This window comes from Sander vitreus, chromosome 15, assembly GCF_031162955.1.
Source record: "Sander vitreus isolate 19-12246 chromosome 15, sanVit1, whole genome shotgun sequence".
NCBI lineage: Eukaryota > Metazoa > Chordata > Actinopteri > Perciformes > Percidae > Sander > Sander vitreus.
In genome coordinates this window covers 15,211,482-15,238,754 of record NC_135869.1, presented here as the reverse complement: position 1 = coordinate 15,238,754, position 27,273 = coordinate 15,211,482, and the positions used below count along the sequence as shown (strand labels likewise).

The 27,273-nt window shown below is 37.2% G+C and overlaps 3 protein-coding genes across 9 annotated transcripts; 1 reads left to right on the top strand and 2 right to left on the bottom strand.

The window, feature by feature from the left end:
- Positions 1–8,136: 8,136 nt before the first annotated feature.
- mgrn1b (mahogunin, ring finger 1b) lies at positions 8,137–19,609 on the bottom strand. 6 transcript variants are annotated; one of them, XM_078270245.1, is made up of 18 exons: positions 18,989–19,607; positions 18,259–18,395; positions 15,836–15,954; positions 15,588–15,676; positions 15,338–15,484; positions 14,472–14,589; positions 14,222–14,288; positions 13,941–13,984; positions 13,801–13,848; positions 12,731–12,799; positions 12,470–12,629; positions 12,222–12,331; positions 11,338–11,552; positions 10,755–10,866; positions 10,621–10,666; positions 10,407–10,511; positions 9,333–9,376; positions 8,978–9,068 (listed from the first exon to the last, which is right to left on the bottom strand). In XM_078270245.1, the coding sequence occupies exons 1-17, from the start codon at positions 19,003–19,005 to the stop codon at positions 9,336–9,338; spliced, it is 1,644 nt and encodes a 547-aa protein (XP_078126371.1). In that variant the 5' UTR covers positions 19,006–19,607; the 3' UTR covers positions 8,978–9,068; positions 9,333–9,335. The 6 variants fall into 6 exon arrangements, with proteins under 6 accessions (XP_078126368.1, XP_078126372.1, XP_078126373.1 ...); XM_078270242.1 differs by lacking the exon at positions 9,333–9,376 and having other exon boundaries at positions 8,137–9,068; positions 18,989–19,598; XM_078270243.1 differs by lacking the exon at positions 9,333–9,376 and having other exon boundaries at positions 8,997–9,068; positions 10,344–10,511; positions 18,989–19,609.
- cdip1 (cell death-inducing p53 target 1) lies at positions 18,968–24,643 on the top strand. Of its 2 annotated transcripts, XM_078270250.1 has the most exons (6): positions 19,031–19,077; positions 19,727–19,781; positions 20,739–20,888; positions 21,389–21,520; positions 21,757–22,033; positions 22,937–24,643. In XM_078270250.1, exons 3-6 carry the CDS (start codon positions 20,813–20,815, stop codon positions 23,046–23,048), a joined length of 597 nt encoding a protein of 198 aa, XP_078126376.1. In that variant the 5' UTR covers positions 19,031–19,077; positions 19,727–19,781; positions 20,739–20,812; the 3' UTR covers positions 23,049–24,643. The 2 variants fall into 2 exon arrangements, with proteins under 2 accessions (XP_078126375.1, XP_078126376.1); XM_078270249.1 differs by lacking the exon at positions 19,727–19,781 and having other exon boundaries at positions 18,968–19,077.
- Position 24,644: 1 nt separating this feature from the next.
- On the bottom strand, positions 24,645–27,210 carry polr3k (polymerase (RNA) III (DNA directed) polypeptide K). The gene is made up of 3 exons (XM_078270253.1): positions 26,947–27,210; positions 26,695–26,782; positions 24,645–24,999 (listed from the first exon to the last, which is right to left on the bottom strand). Exons 1-3 carry the CDS (start codon positions 27,055–27,057, stop codon positions 24,872–24,874), a joined length of 327 nt encoding a protein of 108 aa, XP_078126379.1. The 5' UTR covers positions 27,058–27,210; the 3' UTR covers positions 24,645–24,871.
- Positions 27,211–27,273: the final 63 nt, after the last annotated feature.

Sequence of the window (27,273 nt, the reverse complement as noted above, 5' to 3'; positions counted from 1 at the left end):
CTGACCGGTAGATTGAGAGCTTTGCCTTCTGGCTCAGCTCTCTTTTCGTCACAACGGTGCAATAAATTTAATGTAATACCGCACCCGCTGCGCCGATTCTCCCGCTCCATTGTCCCCTCACTCGCGAGCAAGACCCCAAGGTACTTGAACTCCTCCTCATCCCAGCCGCTTCACACTCGGCTGCGAACTGATCCAGTGAGTGCTGAAGGTCACAGGCCGATGATGCCATCAGGACCACATCATCTGCAAAAAGCAGCGATGAGATCCCCAGCCCACCGAACTGCAACCCCTCTCCACCCCGACTACGCCTCGATATCCTGTCCATAAATACTACAAACAGGATTGGTGACAAAGCGCAGCCCTGGCGGAGGCCAACTCTCACCTGAAATGAGTCCGACTTACTGCCGAGAACCCGGACACAGCTCTCGCTTTGGTCGTACAGAGATTGGATGGCCCTGAGAAGGGACCCCCTCACCCCATACTCCTGCAGCACCTCCCACAGTATCTCCCGGGGGACCCGGTCATACGCCTTCTCCAGATCCACAAAACACATGTAGACCGGTTGGGCATACTCCCAGGCTCCCTCCAGGATCCTTGCGAGAGTAAAGATCTGGTCCGTTGTTCCACGACCAGGACGGAATCCGCATTGTTCCTCTTCAACCTGAGGTTCGACTATCGACCGAACCCTCCTTTCCAGCACATTGGAGTAGACTTTACCGGGGAGGCTGAGAAGTGTGATACCCCTGTAATTGGCACACACCTTCTGGTCCCCCTTTTTGAAAAGGGGAACCACCACTCCGGTCTGCCACTCCTTAAGCACCGTCCCAGACTTCCATGCAATGTTGAAGAGGCGTGTCAACCAAGACAACCCTTCCACACCCAGAGCTTTAAGCATTTCTGGACGGATCTCATCAATCCCTGGGGCTTTGCCACTGTGGAGTTGTGTAACTACCTCAGCAACTTTATTGGCATTTCTTTAAACCAATCACAATCGTCATGGGCGGCACTAAGATCTGCACGGAGCCGCTGCAAAATAGCCTCGGGAAGGAACTTGTTTTGGTGGAACATGTACGTTCAAAAGTTGTTTTAGTCGTGTGAGAGAAAACTCAGATTAGACAGATAGTCTAGCTAGCTGTCTCAATTTACAATGCAGAGATCTGAAGAGCAGTTAACCATAGTCCTCATAAATCAACCGGAGTTTAAAATTCCAATACAAAGAAAGCGGAAGGAAACAGACATCGGCGAAAAGACATGTATCCGGCGAAATTTCCTGCTGCACTGGAGCAATCCCAGAAGTGGAACGTCGTGGATATAGACTAACTATACTATGAATTATTTATCTCATGTTTTATGATATGCTATACTATGACTTTTTATGTCATGTTTATGACTTTTTCAACGCAATTTTTGACATTTTTGACTTTTTTTTCGACAAAGTATACTATGATTTTTTTATCACTTTTTTCAAAATACTATACTATGACTTTTTATATCACTTTTTTCAAAATACTATACTATGACTTTTTTTTATCACTTTTTTTGGCATACTATAATATTACTTTTTCGACGCAATTTTTATGACATACTGTACTATCTAGTTTTCTGAAAATGACTTTTTTATCACTTTTTTTGACATACTATAATTTGGCTTTTTATCACTTTTTTCGACTTACTATAATATGACTTTTTATCACTTTTCCCGACATACTATACTAAGACTTTTTTTGAAATACTATACTCTGATGTTTTTATCACTTTTTTTGACATGCTATACTATCACTTTACTATCACTTTTTTCTACATGTTATTCTACGACTTTTTTCGACATACTATACTACGACTTTTTTATCACTTTTTTCTACAAACTATACTATGACTTTTTCGACATACTATATTATGACCTTTTTAAAACCTTTTCTGATATACTATAATATAGCAATTGCTGTATGTTTTCTCCTTCATATCTAAGCTGTCCTAATGAATAAAGGCGGAAATTCACAAAATAAATCTTCTTAAAAAATGTCATAGTATAGCATCTTGAAAAAAGTGATAAAAAAGTCATAGTATAGTATGTCGAAAAAAAGTCATAGTGTAGTATGTCGACAAAATTTATAAAAACATCATAGTATATAGTATGTCAAAGAAAGTGATAAAATGTGACATAAAAAGTCATAGTATAGTATTTCGTAAAAGTGATAAAAAAGTCATAGTATAGTATGTCGAAAAAAGTCATAGTATGTTCAAAAAAGTTATATAAAAAATCATAGTATAGCATGTCAAAAAAGTGATAATCATAGTAAAGTATGTCGAAAATTGTCATAGAATAGTATGTCAGAAAAAGTGATAAAAAGTCATAGTATAGTATGTCAAAAAAAGTGATAAAGACGTTATAGTATAATATGTTGAAAAATGTGATCAAAAAGTCAATGTGTAGCATGTCGAAAAAGTCAGGGTATAGTATGTCGAAAAAGTGATAAAAAAGTAATAGTATAGTATGTCGAAAAAAGTTGCAGTATTGTATGTCGAAAAAATTTATAAAAAAGTCATAGTATGTCGAAAAAAGTTGCAGTATTGTATGTCGAAAAAATTGATTAAAAAAAATCATAGTATAGCATGTCGAAAAAAGTGATAAAAAGTCATAGTAAAGTATGTCGAAAATTGTCATAGAATAGTATGTCATAAAAAGTGATAAAAAGTCATAGTATAGTATGTCAAAAAAAGTGATAAAGACGTTATAGTATAATATGTTGAAAAAAGTTATAGTATAGTATGTCAGAAAAAGTGATAAAAAAGTCATGTCGAAAAAAGTCGTAGTATTGTTTGTCGACAAAAGTGATAAAAAAGTCATAGTATAGTATGTCGAAAAAAGTCATAGTATTGTATGTCAAAAAATGTCCGTACACTATGTCGAAAAAAGTCGTAGTATTGTTTGTCGACAAAAGTGATAAAAAAGTCATAGTATATTATGACAAAAAAAGTTGTAGTGTATGTCGAAAAAAATTATAAAAAGTCATAGTATAGTATGTCGAAAAAAGTCGTAGTATTGTTTGTCGACAAAAGTGATAAAAAAGTCATAGTATAGTATGGCGAAAAATTTATAAAAACGTCATAGTATAGTATGTTGAAAAAATTTATAGCATGGTATGTCAGACAAAGTGATAAAAAGTCATATCATAGTAAGTCGAAAAATGTGTTAAAATGTCATAGTATAGTATGTCAAAAAAATTATAAAAAAGTAATAGTATAGCATGTTGAAAAAAGTCATAGTACACTACGTCAAAAAAAGTCATGGTAAAGTATGTTGAAAAAGTGATAAAAAAGTCATAATATAGTATGTCGAAAAAAGTCATAGCATAGTATGTCAGAAAAAGTGATAAAAAGTCATATTATAGTAAGTCAAAAAAAGTGTTAAAAATGTCACAGTATTGTATGTCGAAAAAAAGTCATAGTATAGTATGTCAAAAAAAAGTGATAAAAAAGTCATAGTATAGCATGTTGAAAAAGTCTTTAAAAAAAAAATCATAGAATGGGATAGGATGTCAAGAATAGTATTGTAGAGAAACACTGCTAGTAAGTGAATAGCTCACTTGGTAGAGTGCGCACACCCATATGTAGAGGTTTATTCCTCAACCCAGAGGCCTGTGGTTTGAATCCGACCTGTGGCAATATCCTGCATGTCTCTCCTCTCATATCTAAGCTGTCCTAATGAATAAAGGTAAAAAAAGTCATAGAATAGCATGTTGAAAAAGGGATCAAAATGTCATAGTATGTGATAAAAAAACCATAGTATAGCATGTCGAAAAAAGTCATTGTATTTCGATATATTTTATAAAAAAGTCAAAGTATAGTATTTCGATAAAAAGTCATAGCATAGTATGTCAGAAAAAGTGATAAAAAGTCATATTATAGTAAGTCGAAAAATGTGTTAAAAATGTCATCACAGTATGTAGTATGTTGAAAAAAGTCATAGTATTGTATGTAAAAAAATGTCAGTACACTACGTCGAAAAAAGTGATAAAAAAGTCACAGTATATTATGACAAAAACAGTCATAGTATAGCTTATCAAAAAGTGATAAATAGTCATATTATAGTAAGTCAAAAAAGAGTGTTAAGAAAGTCATAGTATAGTAGGTGGAAAAAAGTGATGAAAACATCATAGTATATAGCATGTCGAAAAAAAGTCATAGTATTGTATGTGAAAAAAGTGATAAAAAAGTCATAGTATAGTATGTTCAAAAAAGTTATATAAAAATCATAGTATAGCATGTCGAAAAAAGTAATAAAAAAGTCATAGTAAAGTATGTCGAAAATTGTCATAGAATAGTATGTCAGAAAAAGTGATAAAAAGTCATGTTATAGTGTGTCAAAAAGGTCAAAAAAATTCATAGTATAGCATGTCAAAAACAGTATTGTAAAGTACCACTTGTAGTAACTGGATAGCTCACTTGGTAGAGTGCACACCCATATGTAGAAATTTATTCCTCAACCCAGAGGCCCATGGTTTGAAGCTGGCCTGCGGCAATTGCTGTGTGTTTTCCCCTTCATATCTAAGCTGTCCTAATGAATAAAGGCGGAAATTCACAAAATACATCTTTTTTAAAAAAAGTCATAGTATAGCATCTTGAAAAAAAGTGATAAAAATGTCATAGTGTAGTATGTGGAAAAAAATGATAAAATGTCATAGTATTGCATGTTGAAAAATGTGATAAAAAAGTCAATGTGTAGCATGTCGAAAAAAGTCAGGGTATAGTATGTCGAAAAAGTGATAAAAAAGTAATAGTATAGTATGTCGAAAAAAGTTGCAGTATTGTATGTCGAAAAAATTGATAAAAAAGTCATAGTATAGTATGTCGAAAAAAAGTCAAAAAAATTCATAGTATAGGATGTCAAAAATAGTATTGTAAAGTACCACTGGTAGTAACTGGGTAGCTCCCTTGGTAAAGCACACACCCATATATTGAGGTTTTTTTCTTAACCCAAAGGCCCATGGTTTGAATCTGGCCTGTGGCAATTGCTACATGTTTTCCCCTTCATATTTAAGCTGTCCTAATGAATAAAGGCGGAAATTCACAAAAAATATCTTTTTTACAAAAGTCATAGTATAGCATCTTGAAAAAAGTGATAAAAAAGTCATAGTATAGTATGTCGAAAAAAGTTATATAAAAAATCATAGTATAGCATGTCGAAAAAAAGTGATAAAAAAGTCATAGTAAAGTATGTCGAAAATTGTCATAGAATAGTATGTCAGAAAAAGTGATAAAAAGTCATGTTATAGTATGTCAAAAAAGTCAAAAAAATTCATAGTATAGCATGTCAAAAATAGTATTGTAAAGTACCACTTGTAGTAACTGAATAGCTCACTTGGTAGAGTGCACACCCATATATAGAAGTTTATTCCTCAACCCAGAGGCCCGTGGTTTGAATCTGGCCTGCGGCAATTGCTGCATGTTTTCCCCTTCATATCTAAGCTGTCCTAATGAATAAAGGCGGAAATTCACAAAATAAATCTTTTTAAAAAAAGTCATAGTATTGTATGTCGACGAAAGTGATAAAAAAAGTCATAGTATAGTATGTCGAAAAAAAAGTCATGGTAAAGTATGTCGAAAAGGTGATAAAAAAGTCATAGTATAGTATGTCGAAAAAAGTCGTAGTATTGTATGTCGAAAAAAGTGATAAAGACATCATAGTATAGTATGTTGAAAATAAGTCGTAGTATTGTATGTCGACGAAAGTGATAAAAATGTCATAGTATAGTATGTCGAAAAAAGCCTTAGTATTGTATGTCAAAAAAAGTGATAAAGACATCATAGTATAGTATGTTGAAAATAAGTCCTAGTATTGTATGTCGACGAAAGTGATAAAAATTTCATAGTATAGTATGTCGAAAAAAGTCTTAGTATTGTATGTCAAAAAAAGTGATAAAGACATCATAGTATAGTATGTTGAAAATAAGTCATAGTATAGTATGTCGAAAAAAGTAATAAAAAAGTCATAGTATAGTATGTCGAAAAAAGTTATATAAAAAGTCATAGTATAGCATGTCAAAAATAGTATTGTAAAGTACCACAGTAGTACCTGGATAGCTCACTTGGTAAAGCACACACCCATATGTAGAGGTTTATTCCTCAACCCAGAGGCCCATGGTTTGAATCTGGCCTGTGGCAATTGCTACATGTTTTCCCCTTCATATTTAAGCTGTCCTAATGAATAAAGGCGGAAATTCACAAAAGAAATCTTTTAAAAAAAAGTCATAGTATTGTATGTCGACGAAAGTGATAAAAAAAGTCATAGTATAGTATGTCGAAAAAAGCCTTAGTATTGTATGTCGAAAAAAGTGATAAAGACATCATAGTATAGTATGTTGAAAATAAGTCGTAGTATTGTATGTCGACGAAAGTGATAAAAATGTCATAGTATAGTATGTCGAAAAAAGCCTTAGTATTGTATGTCAAAAAAAGTGATAAAGACATCATAGTATAGTATGTTGAAAATAAGTCCTAGTATTGTATGTCGACGAAAGTGATAAAAATTTCATAGTATAGTATGTCGAAAAAAGTCTTAGTATTGTATGTCAAAAAAAGTGATAAAGACATCATAGTATAGTATGTCGAAAAAAATTCATAGTATAGGATGTCAAAAATAGTATTGTAAAGTACCACAGTAGTACCTGGATAGCTCACTTGGTAAAGCACACACCCATATGTAGAGGTTTATTCCTCAACCCAGAGGCCCATGGTTTGAATCTGGCCTGTGGCAATTGCTACATGTTTTCCCCTTCATATTTAAGCTGTCCTAATGAATAAAGGCGGAAATTCACAAAAAATATCTTTTTTACAAAAGTCATAGTATAGCATCTTGAAAAAAGTGATAAAAATGTCTTAGTATTGTATGTTGAAAATAAGTCATAGTATAGTATGTCATTAAAAGTGATAAAAAAAGTCATAGTATAGTATGTCGAAAAAAGTTATATAAAAAGTCATAGTATAGTATGTCGGAAAAAAATCATAGTGTAGTATTACTCATTTTAAAGAGTCCTATTAATCTCAGAGCAATGTCTGAGAAATGACACAATGTCATTATACTTTAGGCCCTATGTTCAAACTTAAGCCAGTCAATATTTTCACCATATACCATCATTGCAGTAGATATTGCAACATTCTAATTTGCAGAAAAATAAAGTATACAAGTCATTTTTAGTAGTAACCAGGTATTATGATGGATTAGAAAACTGGTAGTTGAAGTACTGAATCTTTGTTCTTTATTGTTACACACATGCTGCTATACACACGAGGAAAGACAGGTATTGATTTTACAGAGCCACAAACCACCTACTGTGGAGTTATCCTGGATACCAGGTCAACAGTAGTCAGAACAGGATCAGGAAGGCACAGTGTCAAGTTGAAATGGCACAGAAGAGGAGGGGGGGAAATACAAAATAACAATGTTGCTTAAAAGCAGTGAGGTTCAAGCCTCTACAAATTCACATGCAAATGCTAGCCCAATTATTAAAATGCAGTGCTTGCATTGTAATTGCATTGGATGTCGTCCTTCCAATCAAACATACATTAAGAGAATCTGCTTGAACCTTAGATTAAATGCATAATTGATACATGGTCATAACATAGTAAATGAACAGTTCAAATTTATATTGCAATAACAAGATACATTTTTCCAGTAGCATGAAGTTTGCGATATAAGAAAAAGGCTCTGTACATCAGAATCAAATATCCTGTCTATGGGCTGAAAAGTGTTGTATATTGTAGCATTTATAAGAACACTAATGTCCAATGCAACAAGCAGGCAGCCATATTAATTCAAGGCACAGAGATCTATATGCATGGCGCTACACATACAGGACCAAGTTATGTAAAGATGTTGCAGCCACGCAAACACCGGACCCCTTTTTTGCAGCTACATCACATAAGCAGACACTGGCATTGCCACAAAAAGACTGTAAAGATATCTGCCACATCTACGACAAGCACACTTACTGTGCCATACTGAGTCAGCATACATGTAGCTGGAGCGTCTATGCTTGTTGCAGGCTTTAGCTATCTTTGAGTTTAGCTGTAAGGACGTGAATCGGTAGCTCTTATCGATTATCCAAGTCTTAAATAATGTGCATGTTAACTGAATGTAGTCTCATTATTTTAATATCAGGATCTTTTTTATGTAATATGCAAGTATACAATTTTGGAAGTAACTACACAGTATTCTAGTACAGTTATGATACATAGATATCACATCGTTAGAAATAATTAAAAAAAGTGACATGTCGATGTTTAAGACTGCAGACAACTTCATCTCATCATAAACTATTGTTATAAGGAATGGATTATAAACGATTTTGTCGGAGTGCAAAATCACTTCAAATAGACATACAGATACATACATATGCAATATGTTTTCAAATTTCTGCTCATAACCAAAATCAACGTTACTGTAAAAATAAGTTCTCAAGTCATTAATGTATTTCACAGATGAATACAATATCTAGACACAAACTGTATTTATAAATTCTTCTGAATTTAGTGTTAAGCAATTGATAGAGAGTTAATTTAAAATAAGTGTGCTTAAAACCACCATGACAGGTAGTAAAATATCTCTGCAATCCATATTACTAGACCACAACTCTGGCCAAGACACACAACTGAACACCATCTGATAGTTAATGAAATGTTTTCAAAGCTGGGAAAACAATATATGATTTTTTTTAAACATCAGTCATAGAGTAAGGTACCAAGAACATCTTTGCAGAAGTCAATTTTCTTTTCTAATTTCAGAGACGATGGAATAAACAGAGTCCTCCCTTATCCCGGTGGACTTCCTTTAAGGGCCGTCATCGGCTCTGATCACTGAAGCAAAAGATAAGGTAAAAGGAATAGAGGGACTGGATGATCTTTGTAACAAATACATCTGTCCTGATGGATGGGATGAAAAATGCTGGATCAGAGTCAGGGATTGAGGTGCTCATCTTCCATATGAAGGCTGCTCGTGGGACACAGGAGAGGCTGGCTGGAGCAGTTTGTGCTCTGACTTTTCAGGCTTTCTGTTGACTCTGATGAACCTGGAGAGGAAGAAGCAACAGATAAGCTACATCAACGTCTCAAAGTTTCCAGTCAGACTTCACATAAATACAGACGTGTTAAGAAACAGTAGTCATTCCTGATAAAATAGGCCTATCACAGGAAATTCACTTGATAATACACGCCGGATCTTTTGTTTTCTGGCTGTGGTAGATAACGTTAGATCTATTTATGGAGAATATGATTCAGTAAGAGCAGTAAAGCTCATACACAGAGAAGCAGAGCAGACAAGAAAACCTACATACCAGTTATTCCTCCATACCAATAGAGCAGGAATCAGGACCAAGAGCTGTCCAAAGTGCGAAGGGATAGGACAGCAGGGAACATAAAGAGTGTTAGGAAACAGAGAAGCACAGGAGCACACAGGTTAGATGCAGAAGCACAAGGAATCACAAGCCACAAGTCTTGGATTTGAGAAACCAGAACTAGAAAGGAGTCAAAAATAAGCAAGAACCAGATGATTTGCTCTAAGCCGTCATCAGAAAGTAGAGGTCTATACTGTAAGAGATTACATACACAGCACAGATTCTGCTTCTTTCCTTTTCTTTCTTGTTTGCAAGGTATTAAAGATTATTCTTCACTAGGGATGTAACGATTACCGGTGTAACGGTAAGCCACAATAAAAATGTTGATGATAACAATTACCGTTTTCATGTAAAATATCATTATTATCACGGTGGATTACCACGGTGTGGAAACCCTGTGTTTAATCCTTCCCAGCTTCAGCCGAGTCTCCTGAAGTTGTAGGCGCACTGCGTAGCCTACAACGTGCGTTTCTTGAAGTTAGAATCATGGCGGAAGGAGGAGATGACAGCGCTCAGGACATTTATCAGCCCATTGCCTATATTTCTGTAATATAATAAATACTGTTACACTTTTTAAACTATTTCAGCTCGTGTAGGCCTATCAGTGCTTTCTGAACATATTGAACACACTTTTAAAAATACCACGATAATGTGGCCGGGATAGCTCAGTTGGTAGAGCAGGTATACGTACGTACGTATACACGTATGTGTATATATGTATGTATATAGAGGTATACTCCTGGATGCAGCGGCCGCGGGTTCGACTCCGACCTGCGGCCCTTTGCTGCATGTCATTCCCCCCCCCCTCTCTCTCCCCTTTCATGTCTTCATCTGTCCTATGGAAATAAAGGCCTAAAATGCCCGGGGAAAAAAATTAATAAAAAATACCGCGATAATACCGAAAACCGTGATAATTTTGGTCACTATAATCGTGAGGTTACATTTTCATACCGTTACATCCCTATTCTTCACAGTCTAATATTTCTTCTCTGTTCCTGGCAGAGAATGTGTCACCTGGCAAAGACAAGTCGCCCGGTGGATCGCTCTCTGTTTTGGTCAAGCTGCTGTGTTCACTGCTGCAGTCCTGTAGGATGTCTCCTCCAGAATGCATCCTGTCCTCTGGATCACCCAAGAGAGTACGCAAATGTCAATAAATCTAACTATCAAAGCCAACAAATCTTTTCCCAGTGTCACATACAGTAATTAACTGTTCACTGAGAAAACTCACCGTCATCTGGAGACAGGGATTCTGCCACGTCCTCGGTTGCTGTGGCCTGGAAGAAAGAAAAAAAAAAAATGTATCTGGTTAAAGCTTTTGATTGCAGCAGAGTTTAAATGTCAGGTGGTGAAGTAGCGGTTTACATCAGTGGGGGCGGGGCTGCTGGACAGCAGTGTGTGAGGCTGAGCATCAGATATCTCAGACAGCTTCTCCTCATCTTCTTCCTGGATGGGAGATGATGGAGACCTAAGGGTACTGGATTGGGGGACACGGCAAAAGATTAATGAACACAGAAAAATACAAGTAGGAAAGGTAATTCAATCAACCACAGTTACCTACATCAACATATTTCACTATAATTACACATCAACCCTTTTTAAAAAATGATAGTGGCCTCCAGATGTTGTAGACTTTAAAACAAATTTAAAAAACAACTGGATTTAGGCCAGCAGCATGAAGACGCTACATTCTACAATTATGTCACGATTAAACTGTCCCATATGGAAGAAAATCTGCAGTAGTCACATTAATTTAATAATGTGGAAAATAACTGAACACCACATCCTTGTATGAAAAAGGTTACGGTGTAAATCTGATTACTGACCAAGCCTAATGTAAAGTGATGTTTGCGAATTAATGTTACACATACAAATATATTATCTAATTTCCTGTCCTAACCTGATGTCTTACAGTAATGTTTTCATGTGCATGTACGCGTAAGCATACCTGTCAGGTGACTTGCTGACTTTGCCTTTCTGCAGACTCCCATCACTTAAATGCTCAGGGGAGCTCAGCTGTCTGCTGTCACCGCCCACACCCCCTGAGAAGTTGATTTCATCGTAGAGGGGTGCAGATGGGATGGCAGGAGAAACTGACCGCAGACCATTCAAAGCCTCTAACAGTGAGATGGGTTCAAAGCCAGGAGGAACCGAGTCTGTGCTCTGCAAAGAGACATAGACAAGGACTTGTAACAATGCACTGTTGATCAACAAATGGCTGCATATTCATAACAAGCACTATAAAAAGATTCAGCTATTTCATTCATAGATGGGCTTTTACCAGTTTACGTGTCAGAGTAGCCACTAATATACAGTATACATTTACACCAAATAGTTGCTGGATAACATGCCTTACAACGCTGCAATGGCAATATGAGAAACAATCAAAAAAAGAACTACAAAATCTAGATGTTTGACCATTGTTTGTGTAGCAATAAGCAGACTTTTTGTGACTAATCCAACATTGCATGTACATCTCTGTTCTGCTGCTTAACAAAGCCATTCAGCAGCCTTTTGCCTTGCTTTCACCAGGATCCTGGAAGCAACAAGGCAGATTATTACATGGAGGTGTTGACTTAGCCACAGCATACCAACTTTCTGCCCAATAAAAGATGGTATAAATCTAGATCACATTCTCCCTTTTTGACTTTTTTATTAAGCTATCAGTTTGAAACATGTTAAGGTAGGAATGGACTTTTTTTACTTACATTTGCAATGTTTTTACAGCAGAAGTTCATATCACAATAAAGATAAAAGAAATATGTTATGTGGCCCAGATTCATGGCGTTTCCCCTTGATATCTGATTACACACAGTTGTACATGAGACTTACAGAGTGCTCGTCATGGTCCATAGTCTGAGCCAGAACAGGGCTGAAGGACACAGGGGAAAGAGCACCAGGCTTTTTCCTCACAGCTCTGATCTGCAGCAAGGCTCTGAAGGCTGTTTAGACGAACAAAGGCTCAAATTAAAAACAATAATAAAGTAAATGTATTACATTAAGGGTGACTACTCTTCAAATAGCATTGATAAAGCACCTTTAAGAGCAGAACTTTATTTGAATAATGTAACACTTCTTACGCAGTCTGCAGATCGGACAGTTGTTGGCCTGGTAACGCAGAGTGTCTGCGCAGGAGTTGCAGAGACACAGATGTCTGCAGGGCAGGATGAGTGTATCTCGCAGGTCGGACAGACAGACAACACACTCGTTGCTGTTGTCACTGTTCTCATCGTCAGATGGCTGGAAAAATAAAACAAAATCAAATCAAGTCACACAAATGAAAAATTAAGTGACTTTTACAGCATTGTCTTTCGTGCATACGGTAACATTTTTACTGAAACCTTTGTTTCTTGGTTGTTTTTGTTCTCAATCCCATAGATCTCCTGTAAGAGGTAGCTCACACGGTCCACCTGAAAAGATACATAAATTATCTTTTGAGAAACCCATGTCCCACACACAATGTCCAGGGGAGTAGAAGAAGCTAAATGTAGAACGAATACTCTTCACTGTTTTTTTTCCTTTTCTTTTCTTCTTTTAGATAAGAATGTGAACAGTGATACACAAAAGTTATTCATATATTTCACGGAGAGGCAAAGATGTGAAATTACTTTGAGGTCCCTGAAAGTTTACATTCAACATCTACTTGTTCTTACCAGACTCCCAAGGGTCTCGGCACAGATTTTTGTGGCTTAGTTTTTTCAAAAGCTGCAGGATGCTCTGTGTAAAATATCCTGCATTGCATTAACAACATGCTGCAGCTCATACAGTATGTGCTTCACAATTTAATGACTTGGCTACATTTACAGTTACACTGCTATGTTTTGGTTTAAAACAAATATATTTTGCTACATTTACACCTTACATTCACACTGTTCTGGCATTTCAGAGCCCCTAAACCGGAGAAATTTAAAAACACTTCTGACCCAGTTTTGGTTTGGAATCTCCGGGGTTGTGTTGGGCCACAAACGGAGACCTTTGGCAACACCAACACTGACGCCAACGTTTCACCGCCTAATTGGGTCATGACATCTCCTTCTATGAGACTTAGTTACTAACGTTACCATGGCAACTTGCAGCAATGGGTGGAGTATACATGCTGCCTCCCGTTTACCCCGGCACACGCGTGCCCAGTATACAAGAATGTTGGTAAGACATGCGGTTTGGGCGTGTGAGTTTAAAATGGAGATTAGTTCTTCTACTGGAGCTAAAAACAATTTGCTTCTGAGATCGCTTTTGGCTTAAAACTCTACTTAAAAACCAAAACAGCAGTGTAAATGTAGTCTTAGGGTAATTTAAAAACTACTAATTGATTAAAGCAAAGTGAGGACATTCCAATACACATTCCACTGAATCTTTTGCTAATTAATAATGATATGATTAATACTTGAAATAAGAACTTTCATAAACCTACAATTTGCTTCTGCTTGAGAGGCTTGACGGAGAAACTGCCATCAACGTGCTGGAGGTGAAAAAACAAACATGTTTTAGCTCATATAAAAACTTGTTTTACACAGAATTAAACTATTTACTTGTATTTAGATGTATACATACTCTTTCAAAGGCTGCCAAAAGGACGTGAGCATGTCCAAGGCAATCTTGAAAAGAACACACAATATTTAGATTAATACAAATGTTGACCCAAATGTATATTTAAGCAACAAATCTAAATTTACAAATCAACTGCTAACCCTGACCACATTAGTGTATAATTATATACATAATTCCTTATGACTGTTGAACTACTATATGATGTTACTATTTCATAAATATGCCTTTATGTTTGTACAGCCAGTCTTAATAGTCCTGACTGTTATGCAGCTTTAGTAACATACCGTCCCCTTCATCAACCACAGCTTGGATTACCATGGGAAACACTCCTCGGTCAAGGTCAAAGTTCAGCTTTAAGGGGAAAGATTCATAAATGTTATTATCCAATGCACTGATGTAGACCCCAGGTTAAACTTGTGCTGTGTAAGTGTAAGAATAGGACATTTACAGACATAAACCAACACCAATGGAGACAATGTGTTGTTGTGATGTGCGCTCCAGCAACAAAGTCCACTAACTGCTGCACATACTTACATCTTCTTCTTTCCACTCGCAGAAATCTAATTTGAAAGATGGCATGGAGAACTGTTGGCTCACCCCTCGCTTGTAATGCACAGTTTCAGAGACCAGTGATGGATTCTTTGGGCTGTACCTGCACACAGTATGTTACAGAGAAAAATGATCAGTGTGCAGGGGGACGAAGGAATCCTGGATGGACTGTGCTCTCTGTTCTTTTTAACTGGGCAGCAGCAAAAGTTGACATTTAGATATTTATGAGTAAGGAAAGCCTAATGGCGGTCACCTTTAAGTAGTCAATACGTGCTTTAGTGTCCCTAGACCAAATGAAAATAAAGAGAACTAAATAGCATAGCACAACAGTAGCAACATCAGATTTTTTTGATTCTGGAAAAATGTATTATCTTTCTGTCTCATCTCATCGTAACACAATGACTTCAGTACAAACTATTACTTTCATCAGCATCTTCTAAGTCTTATCAGCAGTATCCATGGTGACTGGAGGTTGCTAAGGACCCACCGTATCTATTCTGGTCTTTGTGCTCTAAGGCTTGAATCTCACTACACATAAAACAGAATTGAAATGTCTCTGCCACAAGGTTTTCCACTAATATGATGCTGCTGTGTCAGTTACATTATCTGTTTATATGGTTCAAGTCTAAACAGCTCATCCTCTCACCGACAGATATAGATGTGCTCTATGTTAGTTTCAGAAATACTGTAGATTTAGATGTGATATTTAAATTTAAATAATAAAAGATTAGATAAGAGTCTGATTCCGTCAGGTGAATTTTTACGTAGCAGTTCATCCTTTGTGCTACTAATAGCTATGGCTGACTTAGCCCAATAGAAAAAAAAAAGAAGTTTTGACATCAAATCCTTACACTGCCATCCCATTGGCGAACTCCTCAAATGCTTGGCAGTAGAGGGTGATGGCCACTCGAGCATCAGCATCAAAGGTGAACTCCACACCATACTGAATCTTTGGTTTTCCACCTTCCTCCACCGGATTGTCAGAGTCATCTTTATACCTACAATCAAGAGGTTTGACAAACTTTAGGTCGGCACAATCTTTAAAACAGTTATTTACTTTTACTGTGATTTGTATCATAATTATTGCCATGCTATCTTTACCTGACCAAACGCAGAGAGTCCTTTCTAATATTGACCAGACTCCTCAGGGTTTTCACAGGCTCATGGGGTGCAGGCGTCACATATGGAAACTAGTGAAAACAGCAATATGGATGATATTTGATCGACATGGTTTGACTAATCGTATTACTGACAATGAATGTACAACTGCACTGTAGTAAAAACTGTGGAAAATATACTGAATTCTCAGATGATTAAAACAACTAGGATGAAGAAACATCTGTTTTCACCTGGACTGGCCTATTTCCAAGAAAATTCAGGTCCATATTTTCTCCAAAAAGGTATCCCTCTGGATGTGGTGTGTCGAATTTCTCCCCTCCCATGAAGAAGTGGCTCGCAAAATAATTACCTGAGGGCAAGAGAAAAACAGGAATAATAAAGGCACTGCAAGCAACATCATTGAGGCACAGTAGTGACACTGATCATTTTCTTTCTTTCTTTTTTAAATGTCTTAATAAGGGGACCTGTCTGTCTGTGTCAATGTAAACAATTACTCAATTTAGATACAGTTTCTGCAAATAAAAAAAATAAAAATGGTTTAGCTGTACAAATTGTTGGCTGAAGTGTAATAAGACTCTTTTGGGCAACATGTTTGAGCTCATGTTTAATAATGAGTATAGTGAGATTTTCATGGTCTCGCATTGACATATCTCCAGTCTGTTTTTAATGTTTGAAGGGATCTTAAAAATAAAGTGAAAGTATAATAAACACGTGAGACGTAACGTTACTTATTTTAAATACCTTTGAAATAGCACACTAGCAAGAAAATATGCCTTAAAGATTTATTTATGGAAGCTGAAAATCTTTTGTTGACATGTCTCTGGGTGTCAGCATCATTTGTTTCTCAGCTCTTGTAGCGTCAATTTAATGTAAATAAAACACTTTGTCGAAGTTTTGGTGTTGACCATACAATGCTTCATGCTTTATGATCACAATGCTGTAATAAACATAATACACCAAATTGCATTACTCTGACAGTCTTTGCCAGTAGCCCGACGTTCAATACATAAACTACTGTAAATATCACAAGATGTTCTGAACGTCTGACCCAGACAGTCACGTCTATAGGCTCATAACGCTAACGCTATATGTTTCCAATAATTATGTAACTGTACAATAATATATATTCGTCTTATACAAAGGTAGAAGATCCGTTTTTATGGGGAATCTGGATCAGCTAAACGACAATGCCGATCACTTACCAGATTTCGGGGGAAATCGATAGGCCGAATTGGCCTGAATATCGATATCCTCAACACCAGCGATTCTGCGACTCAGGATGGACCCCATCTTTCTCTGTTGGGTCGCCGATGTTAGCTACAGTAAGCTAGCAAGGCGCGTCACAGCTCCGATTAGCTCTGCCTTAAAACGTACACTAACGCCAAAACAAAGATTGCATCAACCAAGTGCAAACGCTTTCGTTAATTTAACATTTTACACGGTCAGTTTGGTCAGTAGCTATGCTGCGAATGCTAACAGGAAACAAATTGAGACGGGTACTGTTTTGCCAGAGCTGTGCTAACGTAGCAGGGAGTCAACCTGATTGGCTGTCTCCAAGTGTTCCAGAAATTCAGGGCGTTCGCTCCGAGTGTTGGGACCGCCCGGCGGGCGGGGAGGAGGTCAGGAGGGGGAAGGGGTCAGGGCAAAGGCGTCGATCAAATTTATAGGGACAAAGTAGATAAGTAAAAATAATAGTAGAGCAAAATTAAAACAACTGATGGAGCTGTTTAATTTTGTTTTCTCCATACAATTACGAATCCTAATATGTGATAGGCTATCATAACCCACTAAATAGGCTACATAAAAAATGAATGTGCACAATAGAAAGAAATAACTAAATCAATGTTAATTATGTTTAATCGTTGGAGGTATCAATAAGCGTCATGTTAGTACTTTCAGTATTATCCATAGACTGTATATTATCTGTAATATACACTGTTGTCAAACAGTATTAACTCCTGCACCACAAAAAGAGCCCTGCAATAAATGCTTTGCTTTGTGAATGTTTTGGAGGTAGACAGAATAGTAGAAAAACCACAGTGTTTTTGTTTTATTTTAACGTTTTTATCTGAAGTGGTATTGTGTTTGTCTTGACACTATGGCGAGCAACACTAGGAGGCGTTGGCTTACTGTATTATTAATATGTAAAACTCCTTATTAGAGAAAAATAACAACAATAACATCAAAATTGGTAATTATTGAATTAATATAGCTGTTTTAAATAACTCTTTCTGTTGTTGTTGTTGTTGTTGTTGTTGTTGTAGAGACAATTAAGTCTACTCTCTCTAGTGTTAGCTAGTATGGTAGGCCCATATTGTTCTACATCTATGGGTAGGCCTATGTGAATGGTTGACCTGAGTGTTCTCAGAATCACTTGTGTTTACTGCCCTCTAGTGGTCACAGGGAGGAACTTCAAAACATTTAATCAAAATAGCGTCAACGTAGACGTTAAAGATTTCCGGTGATTACTTCAAAAATAAAATAACCAAACAGAAATATAAATAATAATAGCGTAATCATTATTAATATCATCATGTATCATATGTGGTATGTTTATCAATATGATTCATTCATTATTGTTGTAATTATTTTAGAAATACCGACACAATTGTCTTAACGTTAGCCACGAATTGAATGTAGTGCAGTTCCTCACCGTGACCACTGTAGGGCAGTGAACTCTCACAGTTCGGCTTCGCTTTGATGCTGGAGAACTGCAGGGTGATGATTATGTTTAACTGCTCATGAACGACCGTGGAGCCGTGGAGATGTGCCATTGTATGACTGATGTTACTGTTGAATAAAGTGACGGTGTGGAAATCCCCATAATAAATTCAACCAATTTTTTGGACTGCTAACTGCGAGTAAAACATACAAAAGTAATACATATTTGTATCATTTACACAGACACGAAATCGTGCTAACACTTCCAGTGAATACATTTGATTACCGCACATTATGAATGTAATTTAAATCGCATTAATGAATTGGTTTAAACTTGAAATCATGTTAAGAATGTGACGCGGTCATCCATGGTCAAGGCAGACATGATATCACTAAAACTTCCGTATAATACTTTCAAAAGAAATAGATTTAGTAATTTCATATGTATTGATTACAGCACGTTTACTTTACAAGGTAATACGTTTCCTAGGCGAATTAATTCACATTAAATGTATTGGTTTAAATCAAAGAATTTGACGTACGGTTTCAGCAGACCAATCAATCAAAAGCACTTGTCTCTAACGTTACCTTAGCTTTTATGTATGTTCAGTCTGAGGGTTTCTTAGAGTAGAGTAACATTATGATACACATTTGTACAGAGGTGTTTACAAATTCCCTGCTTGTGAAAATCATTAATGACGTCGAGTGTAAATCCGTCTCACCGGATGTAGACTCTCATCAAGAGGGTCGAGCTGCTAACGTCAAAAGCTTCAGTGACACCGCGGGCAGGCTGCGTTTCTCACAAAACCAGGTATCTCTTCATTTGTCTTTCAGCACACTGACAGTTGCATCATTACAGTCGCGACCAGAAACAATGTTTCACAATGCTATAAATATTTAGTTCTTTAATTTGCATGTTTCGGGGGCATCATCAAATTCAGTCTGTTTCTGTGCCTAGAATGGCGACGCTAGCTAACAACAGCTAGCAAACATGCTTTGCTTTGGCTGAACAAACACCCTTATCTTCCAAGTTACCAGCTGAGCACAAACAATCTCGCTGTCAGTCGTTCCTCAACCTATTTATGCGCCAGGTAGCTAGCTAGATAAATAAATGCCCTGCGATCTACCAACTTTAGTAACGCTAACTCACACACACACTACTCCGCGTTAGCTACAATGTCAACGATAATAATTACAGACAAGTTACTTGTTTTGGATACGCTCCCTAACTTAAGTTAACATCAGTGCTTCGTTGCTAGCCTCCATTACGTAACTAAGTTATTCATGGTTAGTTGTGCAAGTAGCTTTGAGCTGGATTATCTGGGGAAGGATTAAAAAAAAAATCAGATAGCTAACGTTAGTTGGTTAGCTGAGAAGCGGCCACATACACCACAGCCACTACAGTAACATTGTTGTTGTTATTCTTGTTATGCATCTTTTACATTTTCGTCATATTACAGGTTGTGGCACATTTGCCAGATTCCTCAGGTGGAATCTTTCTTTTCCCAGTAGCAGGTATAATTTCCTTCCCTATTAGCCAGTTATTTGTGAATATGTTGACAGTTGCACATATTAGTATTTGTCAGGGGGGCATTTTACCATTAAATGTATTGTGCAATGTGTTGGTGGGGGTTGTACCCACACTACATTACCCCAGTAACCACCACATAGAAGCACAACACTTACTGACAGTCTCAGAGTTTCATCATTTACTCAGTTTCATTATTCTAAACTTAAGCCCTGAGACCGGATTGGAGAGCTCTCACTTGTGTTGTTTTATTTCTGTATTTAATCCATTCAGACCTCACTCACTCATAACTTTTTGTTGTCAACTGATTTTACTTGCATCATCCTGTCTCATGACAAAAGATAATGACATTTATAGTTCCCACCAAACTTGACTACCACAGCGAGACTACCACAAAACTAACCTTTTTTTATATCAATTAATCAAGCTTACACATAAACAGGCGGTGCAAAGGTGTGTTTTACATAAAACATGATTGTAAGCTATCATAGCAGGATAATATTCACCTATTTACAATTTCACTAATAACACTAATTATTTTGGATTTTGGTACAGCTCACTTAATTAAATGCACTTGTTTTTTTTGTCAGTTTATAAAGCATTTTAAAAGAGCAGTTTTGAAAAGCTTTATATTATTATTTTGATCACTCAGTACGTAGTATCATCTAGTGCTCCAATAAACACAGAGCAACAAAAGAACAAAAACACTGTCAGGCACTGTTTTCCATCACAAAGTTGCTTAAAACTCAACTGCATTTTACTCAGTTGTTCTGAAACTTGCCGTTAATGTGCAGACTGACGTCAGCAGTTACACCAAGATAGTACTTCATTAGCCTCTCTGACTGTTGTTGGAACATTTTATGACTTGGGATAAGTCGGTGTCAGAGAGTAATGAGCCATGGGACTTAAACTGCAAACTGGGCATGTGTTTTTTTTCTTCACAGAATAAAAGTCCACAGTAGAGTTGTGAGGAGAGCACTGTGTCCAACCCCTTTCCCTATACAGACATCCGGCCAGCATGTCCAGTGATCCTCCCCCTCCGTACCCCGGAGGTCCCAGTGCTCCACTCATTGAGGAGAAGAATGGACAACCTGGTAATACAACTAAACATGCAGGATTGTGGTGAATGTTAATATGCACTCACAGATGCAGTGTGTGACCACATTTGAATCATTATGAACTTGAGCAAACTCACCATGGAGATTTAAAAAGTCAGTGTTTGTTAAAAAGTGGACTTCTGATTCACTAACCTAGAAAAAGGAAATGTTTTGAACACACTGATGATAAAGCAGGGCCAGCTGTCTGGTGGTTGAAGTATGGTTTCATGTTGATTTGAGACCTGAGAAGCTCCAGACACAGTGCAGCACTAACGTCTCTATTTACATTAATCTAACACTTAGTTGCTGGTAAAGCAGCTTGAATGTATCTAAACCACAACACCCATAACTGCAAAAGTGTTAATAGAAAGTGCAATTGTATATTATCTTCCTGAATGCAAGATTAATTATTGCAGTATGAATTTCGTTGACTCTGACTCAAACCTATGGACACCTCTCTCCAATGCCATTTTCTTTGTGTTATCTTTCTGCAACAGCTCCTATAAGAAATGCCCCTATACAGGGACAACCCTTGCCTCCAGACTACGGTCCTCCACCCTACGAGGGCCCACACCCAGGCTTCCTTCCCCCACATGTTCCTGGAGAAGGGCACATGCCCATGCCTCAAGGTGCTGCAATCTGCATAATATAAAAAAACACATTAAAACAGGCTGACAGACACACTGCCATAAAATATGATTGGTGTATAAAGTGGTTAAGGCTCATTTTTGAGCAAGCAAACAGAGAGAGATTAGCTTTTTTGTTTGGAGTCATGTCTTTTGGCCACTTGACATGATTCTCAGCAAAGTTAATCTTTGTCTAAATGCATATTTATTATATTAAGTGTCATTTTTCTTCTGTACAGGTGGCCTTTACCCACCTCCGCCCGGTCACTATCCTCACCCGATGCCAGGACAGATGGGCCCTGGTCCCAGTCACTTTGTCCACATGGAAGGTCACACAGCGACTGTCCTGGCTCCTCCAGGAGCAGCCACCACTGTGACCGTACTGCAGGGGGAAATGTTCCAGACCTCACCGGTGCAGACTGTATGTCCGCACTGCCAGCAGGCAATCATCACCCGTATCTCCCACGATGTCGGCCTCATGAACACACTCTTCTGCCTCTTCTGCTTCTTTGTAGGGTAAGTGGCAGACTGATTAAGGTCACATAACAGTTGGTTGTGGTGGGGTTTGTAGCATCGTGGGAAGGATTCCCACCCTCTTCTTTATAAATATGCATCACACACATAAGACAGCAGTTAAAATACACAGGGCTTCTTTAAATGGGTCTAAGAATTGAGATTTTCAAGGCTGGGCCTCTGCATGTACAAGTCTTTAAATGTCTTATAGTGTATATTTTCCTTTAAAGAAAATGCTAAAACAGTTAACTGATTCATGTTTCAGAACTTTAAGCTGGTCATTACGGACACATCATTGGGTTTTTATATATTGAAATCTAACTTGATAAACACTTTAAATGTGTACAAAAATACTATGCGTCAGAAAATAGAGCTCAAACTCCTGATCATATTTTTTAAGTCTTATTTCACACTCACATCCTGTTCGCAGCAACATGTCTATATGCAAAGCAAGTGCACCTGTTCATGGTTTGACACATGCAAATAAAAAGGTACTGTTACACACAAAATATGCATCTGATATGCACATACATCTGGAGTTACAAGAATTTAACCAACATGTTCTTGATTCTGTCAGCTCGTTTATCTTTTATTATTCATCTGCATAATTTGCATACAGACCTGTCTGTGACATATTTGAGTAGGATGCCGATAGCTACTCGTCTGCACTTCATTCAAATCAGGTTAAACAAGCTGACGTTGTATGACCCCAGGCACACAGAGAACAAATGGGCTACAACGATGTTAAGTTACTCTTGTCACAGGAGCAATGCTGACTCCAGATGTCTCCGTGTTCAGACAAAAGTATTTTGTTCTTGCGTTGAACTTCATATTTTGGCACTATATAATCATGCGCAGATGTTTAAATTTGCAACATAATATTTTGTGTCTGTTCCCAATATTCAGGTGTGATCTCGGCTGCTGCTTGATTCCCTGTCTGATTGATGACCTCAAGGATGTGACACACACCTGCCCTTACTGTAAGGGCTACATTTACACATACAAGCGTATATGCTAACCACCGACAGCTGTATGCTACAGAGATATGTACATGCACACACAAACTCACAGCTCCTCCTGATGGTAGTGACAGCCCCCCCATTTTTGCAAAGTGTTGTGTAGCCCTCTTAAATTGTAAGTGCAGTTTTCTCATTAGTTCACAGAATATTTACTGTATATATATTTCAGCATAATTCTTTCATGTATAAACATGCATTTGAAATGTACAAATCTCACGGGCACTAACGCATCCACGGAGATGGATAGGCAGAAGGTGCATCTGATCCTGTATGAAAACTTGGAGAAAAGGCTTGTGATGTTACGCATGTTAACAGGGAAAATAAATCTGGATAGATGGGACAGCCTTCAGTTAGAGAAAGCTGTGAAAATGGTCACTTTATTTATTTGAATTCATCTGTGAATCTTGCTGAGAAGTCAGTCATGCTGGGTTAGCATTCTTGTTTTTTTCCCTATTTATTTCAAATATTTTATCCACTATTTTAACAAGTTAATATTGAGAACTGTGAACATTTTTGTCCATGTCTGATCATTTTGTTCTAACGGACCTAGTTTCTTCCTTTTTATCATTATCCATTTTTGAATGTGAGCAAACTAACGAACCATTTTCAGCTCGATAAACTGCTGTATTTGCTTATTTGGGAATGCCTACGATTGATGTTACTTGCTATATTTATTAATCTTCTGGGCTTTAGTCAATAGTCACTAAATGGTCAGTGATTTACAGTTACTGCCCCTGTCCATGATTTACTTTTGTTTAATAATTAAGCCAATGTTTGCACTTTAAGTTGGAATTCAATGTGCCCCTCTGATGCATTGATAGAAACTATCAACCTCAGCTGTCATCAGTCTTTGAGAAATTTGGGCTTTGAGGACTAAGAGTATCATCTCATGAGTAAAAGCAGTGTATAATTTAAGTAGAATTAAAGTAGAGCTGAGAGTTTTACGGTTACTGATAGACACTGAATTCCATTTTAGCAATCTTGTGTCCCGTCTCCCGGCAAGTATGTTGGCAAACAAATTACAGTGGTGGCACCATCATCACATAACATTGTTTAGCCTGTAACCCTCCTAATATGGCATCAGCCCTTTAAGATTACCCGCATTGCTCAGATGCATGTTAGATAAATACAGTTGTCTATATTGACTAATCCTAAATAGTGACCTCTCTGCTAGGAATATGCTTCAAATGAATGATTGTATCAGACATCTTGCAAAATGACATTGTGATTCTGTTGAGATTACTAACAATAAGACGACCACAGCATGCCCCATCTGCCGTTCACCTTTACTCACAAAGTGCAGTTTGTCTGCATGAGCCACACATCAAAACGAATAATTCTCACGGGCTAGTTCCTTGACTCTATGTGCATTTGATTACTTTTCTTCTTGAGGCTAGCTATGCTGTGCAAGAAAGTGAATTTTGAGTTGAAGGATTGCATTGAAGTTTTAATACAAAGTACTGTATGCCATTGTTGTGGATAATGCCGGTCTGCATTGCTCTCTAAATGTCTGTAATATGTACAACTATGTAAGTCAAAATTTGTTTGACTGTTGTACACAGGTACTATTTTATCAATAAAAATCAGAACATGACTTTTCCTTGAAACTTATTTTAATGTTTTTTGGAACTATGCCTGCAAAGTTAATACTGTATGTAAATATAATCTGCAAACACAAAGAAATTCAAGTTTCTTCAGCTGGGCCTATGCAGAGAAAAGAAACTGCACAGAACACCCATAACTACCCCTACTACTAACTACATGATGGGAGTATCTTTGCCATAAGCATTAAATACATTACAATTTTCAAAGTGCAAAGGTTTCAGTCTCTCCATCGGTGTCCACACTGAGCATTGCAGCATTTGTAGAAAGTTGTCATAGGTTCATCAGCTGATCTGGTCTGAATCTGCATGAAATATGCCCGAAGATGCCCACACTTGGGACAAGTTTCTGTAAACACAACAAGTAGTAAATGTCAGTTTGGAAACAAAAGACATCCTGGAATTGGCCATATTTGGTTATACTTTGAAAAAGATTATGCATTAGACAATACAGGTGTAAAAACTCAAATTAATACAAGAATCATCTCCAAGAAAAACAAATCAAAATCTGTGTGCGTGCATAGCCTTTATTTATTCTAGTAAAGATTTGCCAAGCATAACAGACATTCAAGGAATCTGAGTGATTAATTGGTGCTAAGATTTTACTAGAAAGTAATAATACAGAGCGCTACATGAAGAGTGAGTAAGTGCTGTGAAAAAAATTGTACAATTTGATGTGCTACTATAGACTTTACATTCTGTGTATGCTACAAAATGATCCTAAATAGAAATAATTTGATTTTCTTTTCTCTTTTTTAAGTTATGTTAAACTGAAACAGTGCATGCAGAATAATGCACACCCCTTTTGGCATTAGTGTTTGCAATAGTGAGAAATATTTGATCAGAATTTAACATTTTATGCTTCAAGTTTTGAACAATCATCCATACAACTAATAGTTAAAATAAACATTTTACATTTAAAACATGATGGAGGATCTCAACTAATTTTTAGGGGGTTTAAATTCATAAAATATGAGATTAGTGTTGAACGTGAGTTTAACTTAATGCTGAAAATAAAATGACACCCTGAATCCAGCGATTGTTAAATAAAATGATGAATTTAAAAAGGTTATTACAACATGTTGCCCATGATGATGATGATAGCATGGCAACACAGGTGATTCTGCAATATACTGCAAGACACACCTAATGTCATATCTGCGTGAATCATGAAAACTTTCACATAATTTAATAGCAGACCGACGTGCACACATCTCTTAAAAAGTCCCATGGCATGAAAATTTCACTTTGAGGTTTTTTAACATTAATGTGAGTTCCCCCAGCCTGTCTATGGTCCCCCAGTGGCTAGAAATGGCGATAGATGTAAACCAAGCTCTGGGTATCCTGCTCTTTGAGAAAATGAAAGCTCAGATGGGCCGATCTGGAATCTCCTCCTTATGAGGTCATAAGGAGGAAGGTTACCTCCCCTTTCTCTGCTTTGCCCGCCCAGAGAATTTGGCCCACCCATGAGAAAGAGAGAGACATCATGGCTTGAAAACAAGCGAAGCATGGCAGTTGGTCAAGGCCACACCCCCCCCTCCACCTTGCCCCCCTCTCCTCCTTAATAGCATTTAAAGCTACAGACACAGAAATTGCACATCCTAAGTAAAGCGTATTATGGGACTGGCTCTAGTGGCTGTAATTCTGCACCAAGGCTGGATTTCGGGGAAAAGACTTCAGATACAGTATTAGGGGACCACTGAGGCCTATATAAAAGCATCCAAAAAGCAGCATGTCATGGGACCTTGAAACACAATTTGCTTATTACTTCAGTGTCAATTGGAAAATACTGTATAGATCTCAGAAAAATATAAACATAATTTTGTAGCACAACAAATTGTGCCAAGGGTGTTTAGCATAGACGGTAGGGCGACATTGAGTGAGCACCAGTGCAACTTTCTGAATAATAACATACAGTACAGGCACAATGGAGGGTTTTGGAGTTGACTCTTGCTTCAAATGTATCAAGAGACCCAGGATTACTAGCCTTTGACACAGTAATAAACTGAAGTCTACACCATACGTTGTTTTTAATGTTACTTACCAGCAGTTGAGTCCACGTTTTCCCAAGCTGCAGCGCCACCAAGAACATCATCCACCTCTTTCAGCTTGGGATACTTTCTGCTGTTTACCTTTAGAAAAGAGAATTAAGTCAAACACAAAGACTATAGTCAAATGCAAACTACAGGGGTAGCATCGTCTTTCTCTGAAATACAAAGCGTAGACAGTAACACTGATTTAAAACAAAACGTCGACGTGACAAAATGTGCGCCGAGATTTAATCTCAACATATCACCTTTCTTGTGATGTTGTGTACATACGGACAGGTGTTGCAGGCGAATCTCATGCACTTCTGTCCTTCCTCAACAATTAAAACATTTCCGCAAGTTGGACAAAAAAGAAGCATGTTACCCGAGATATGTAGCTAACGGCTACAAACTAAAACAACTAACTCAATATGAGTACTCTATTTTACCCAGCTAGCAAACTGTTTAAGACTCAGTGTCGGTCGTACTCAGTTTGGTGCATATGGAGCAGCGGAAGTGGCGGATGAAAGCAGGTGCTACTCTTTTTATCAATCGGTGGGAAACGAAATATAAAGAGAAAAAGTGGTTGTTTATAT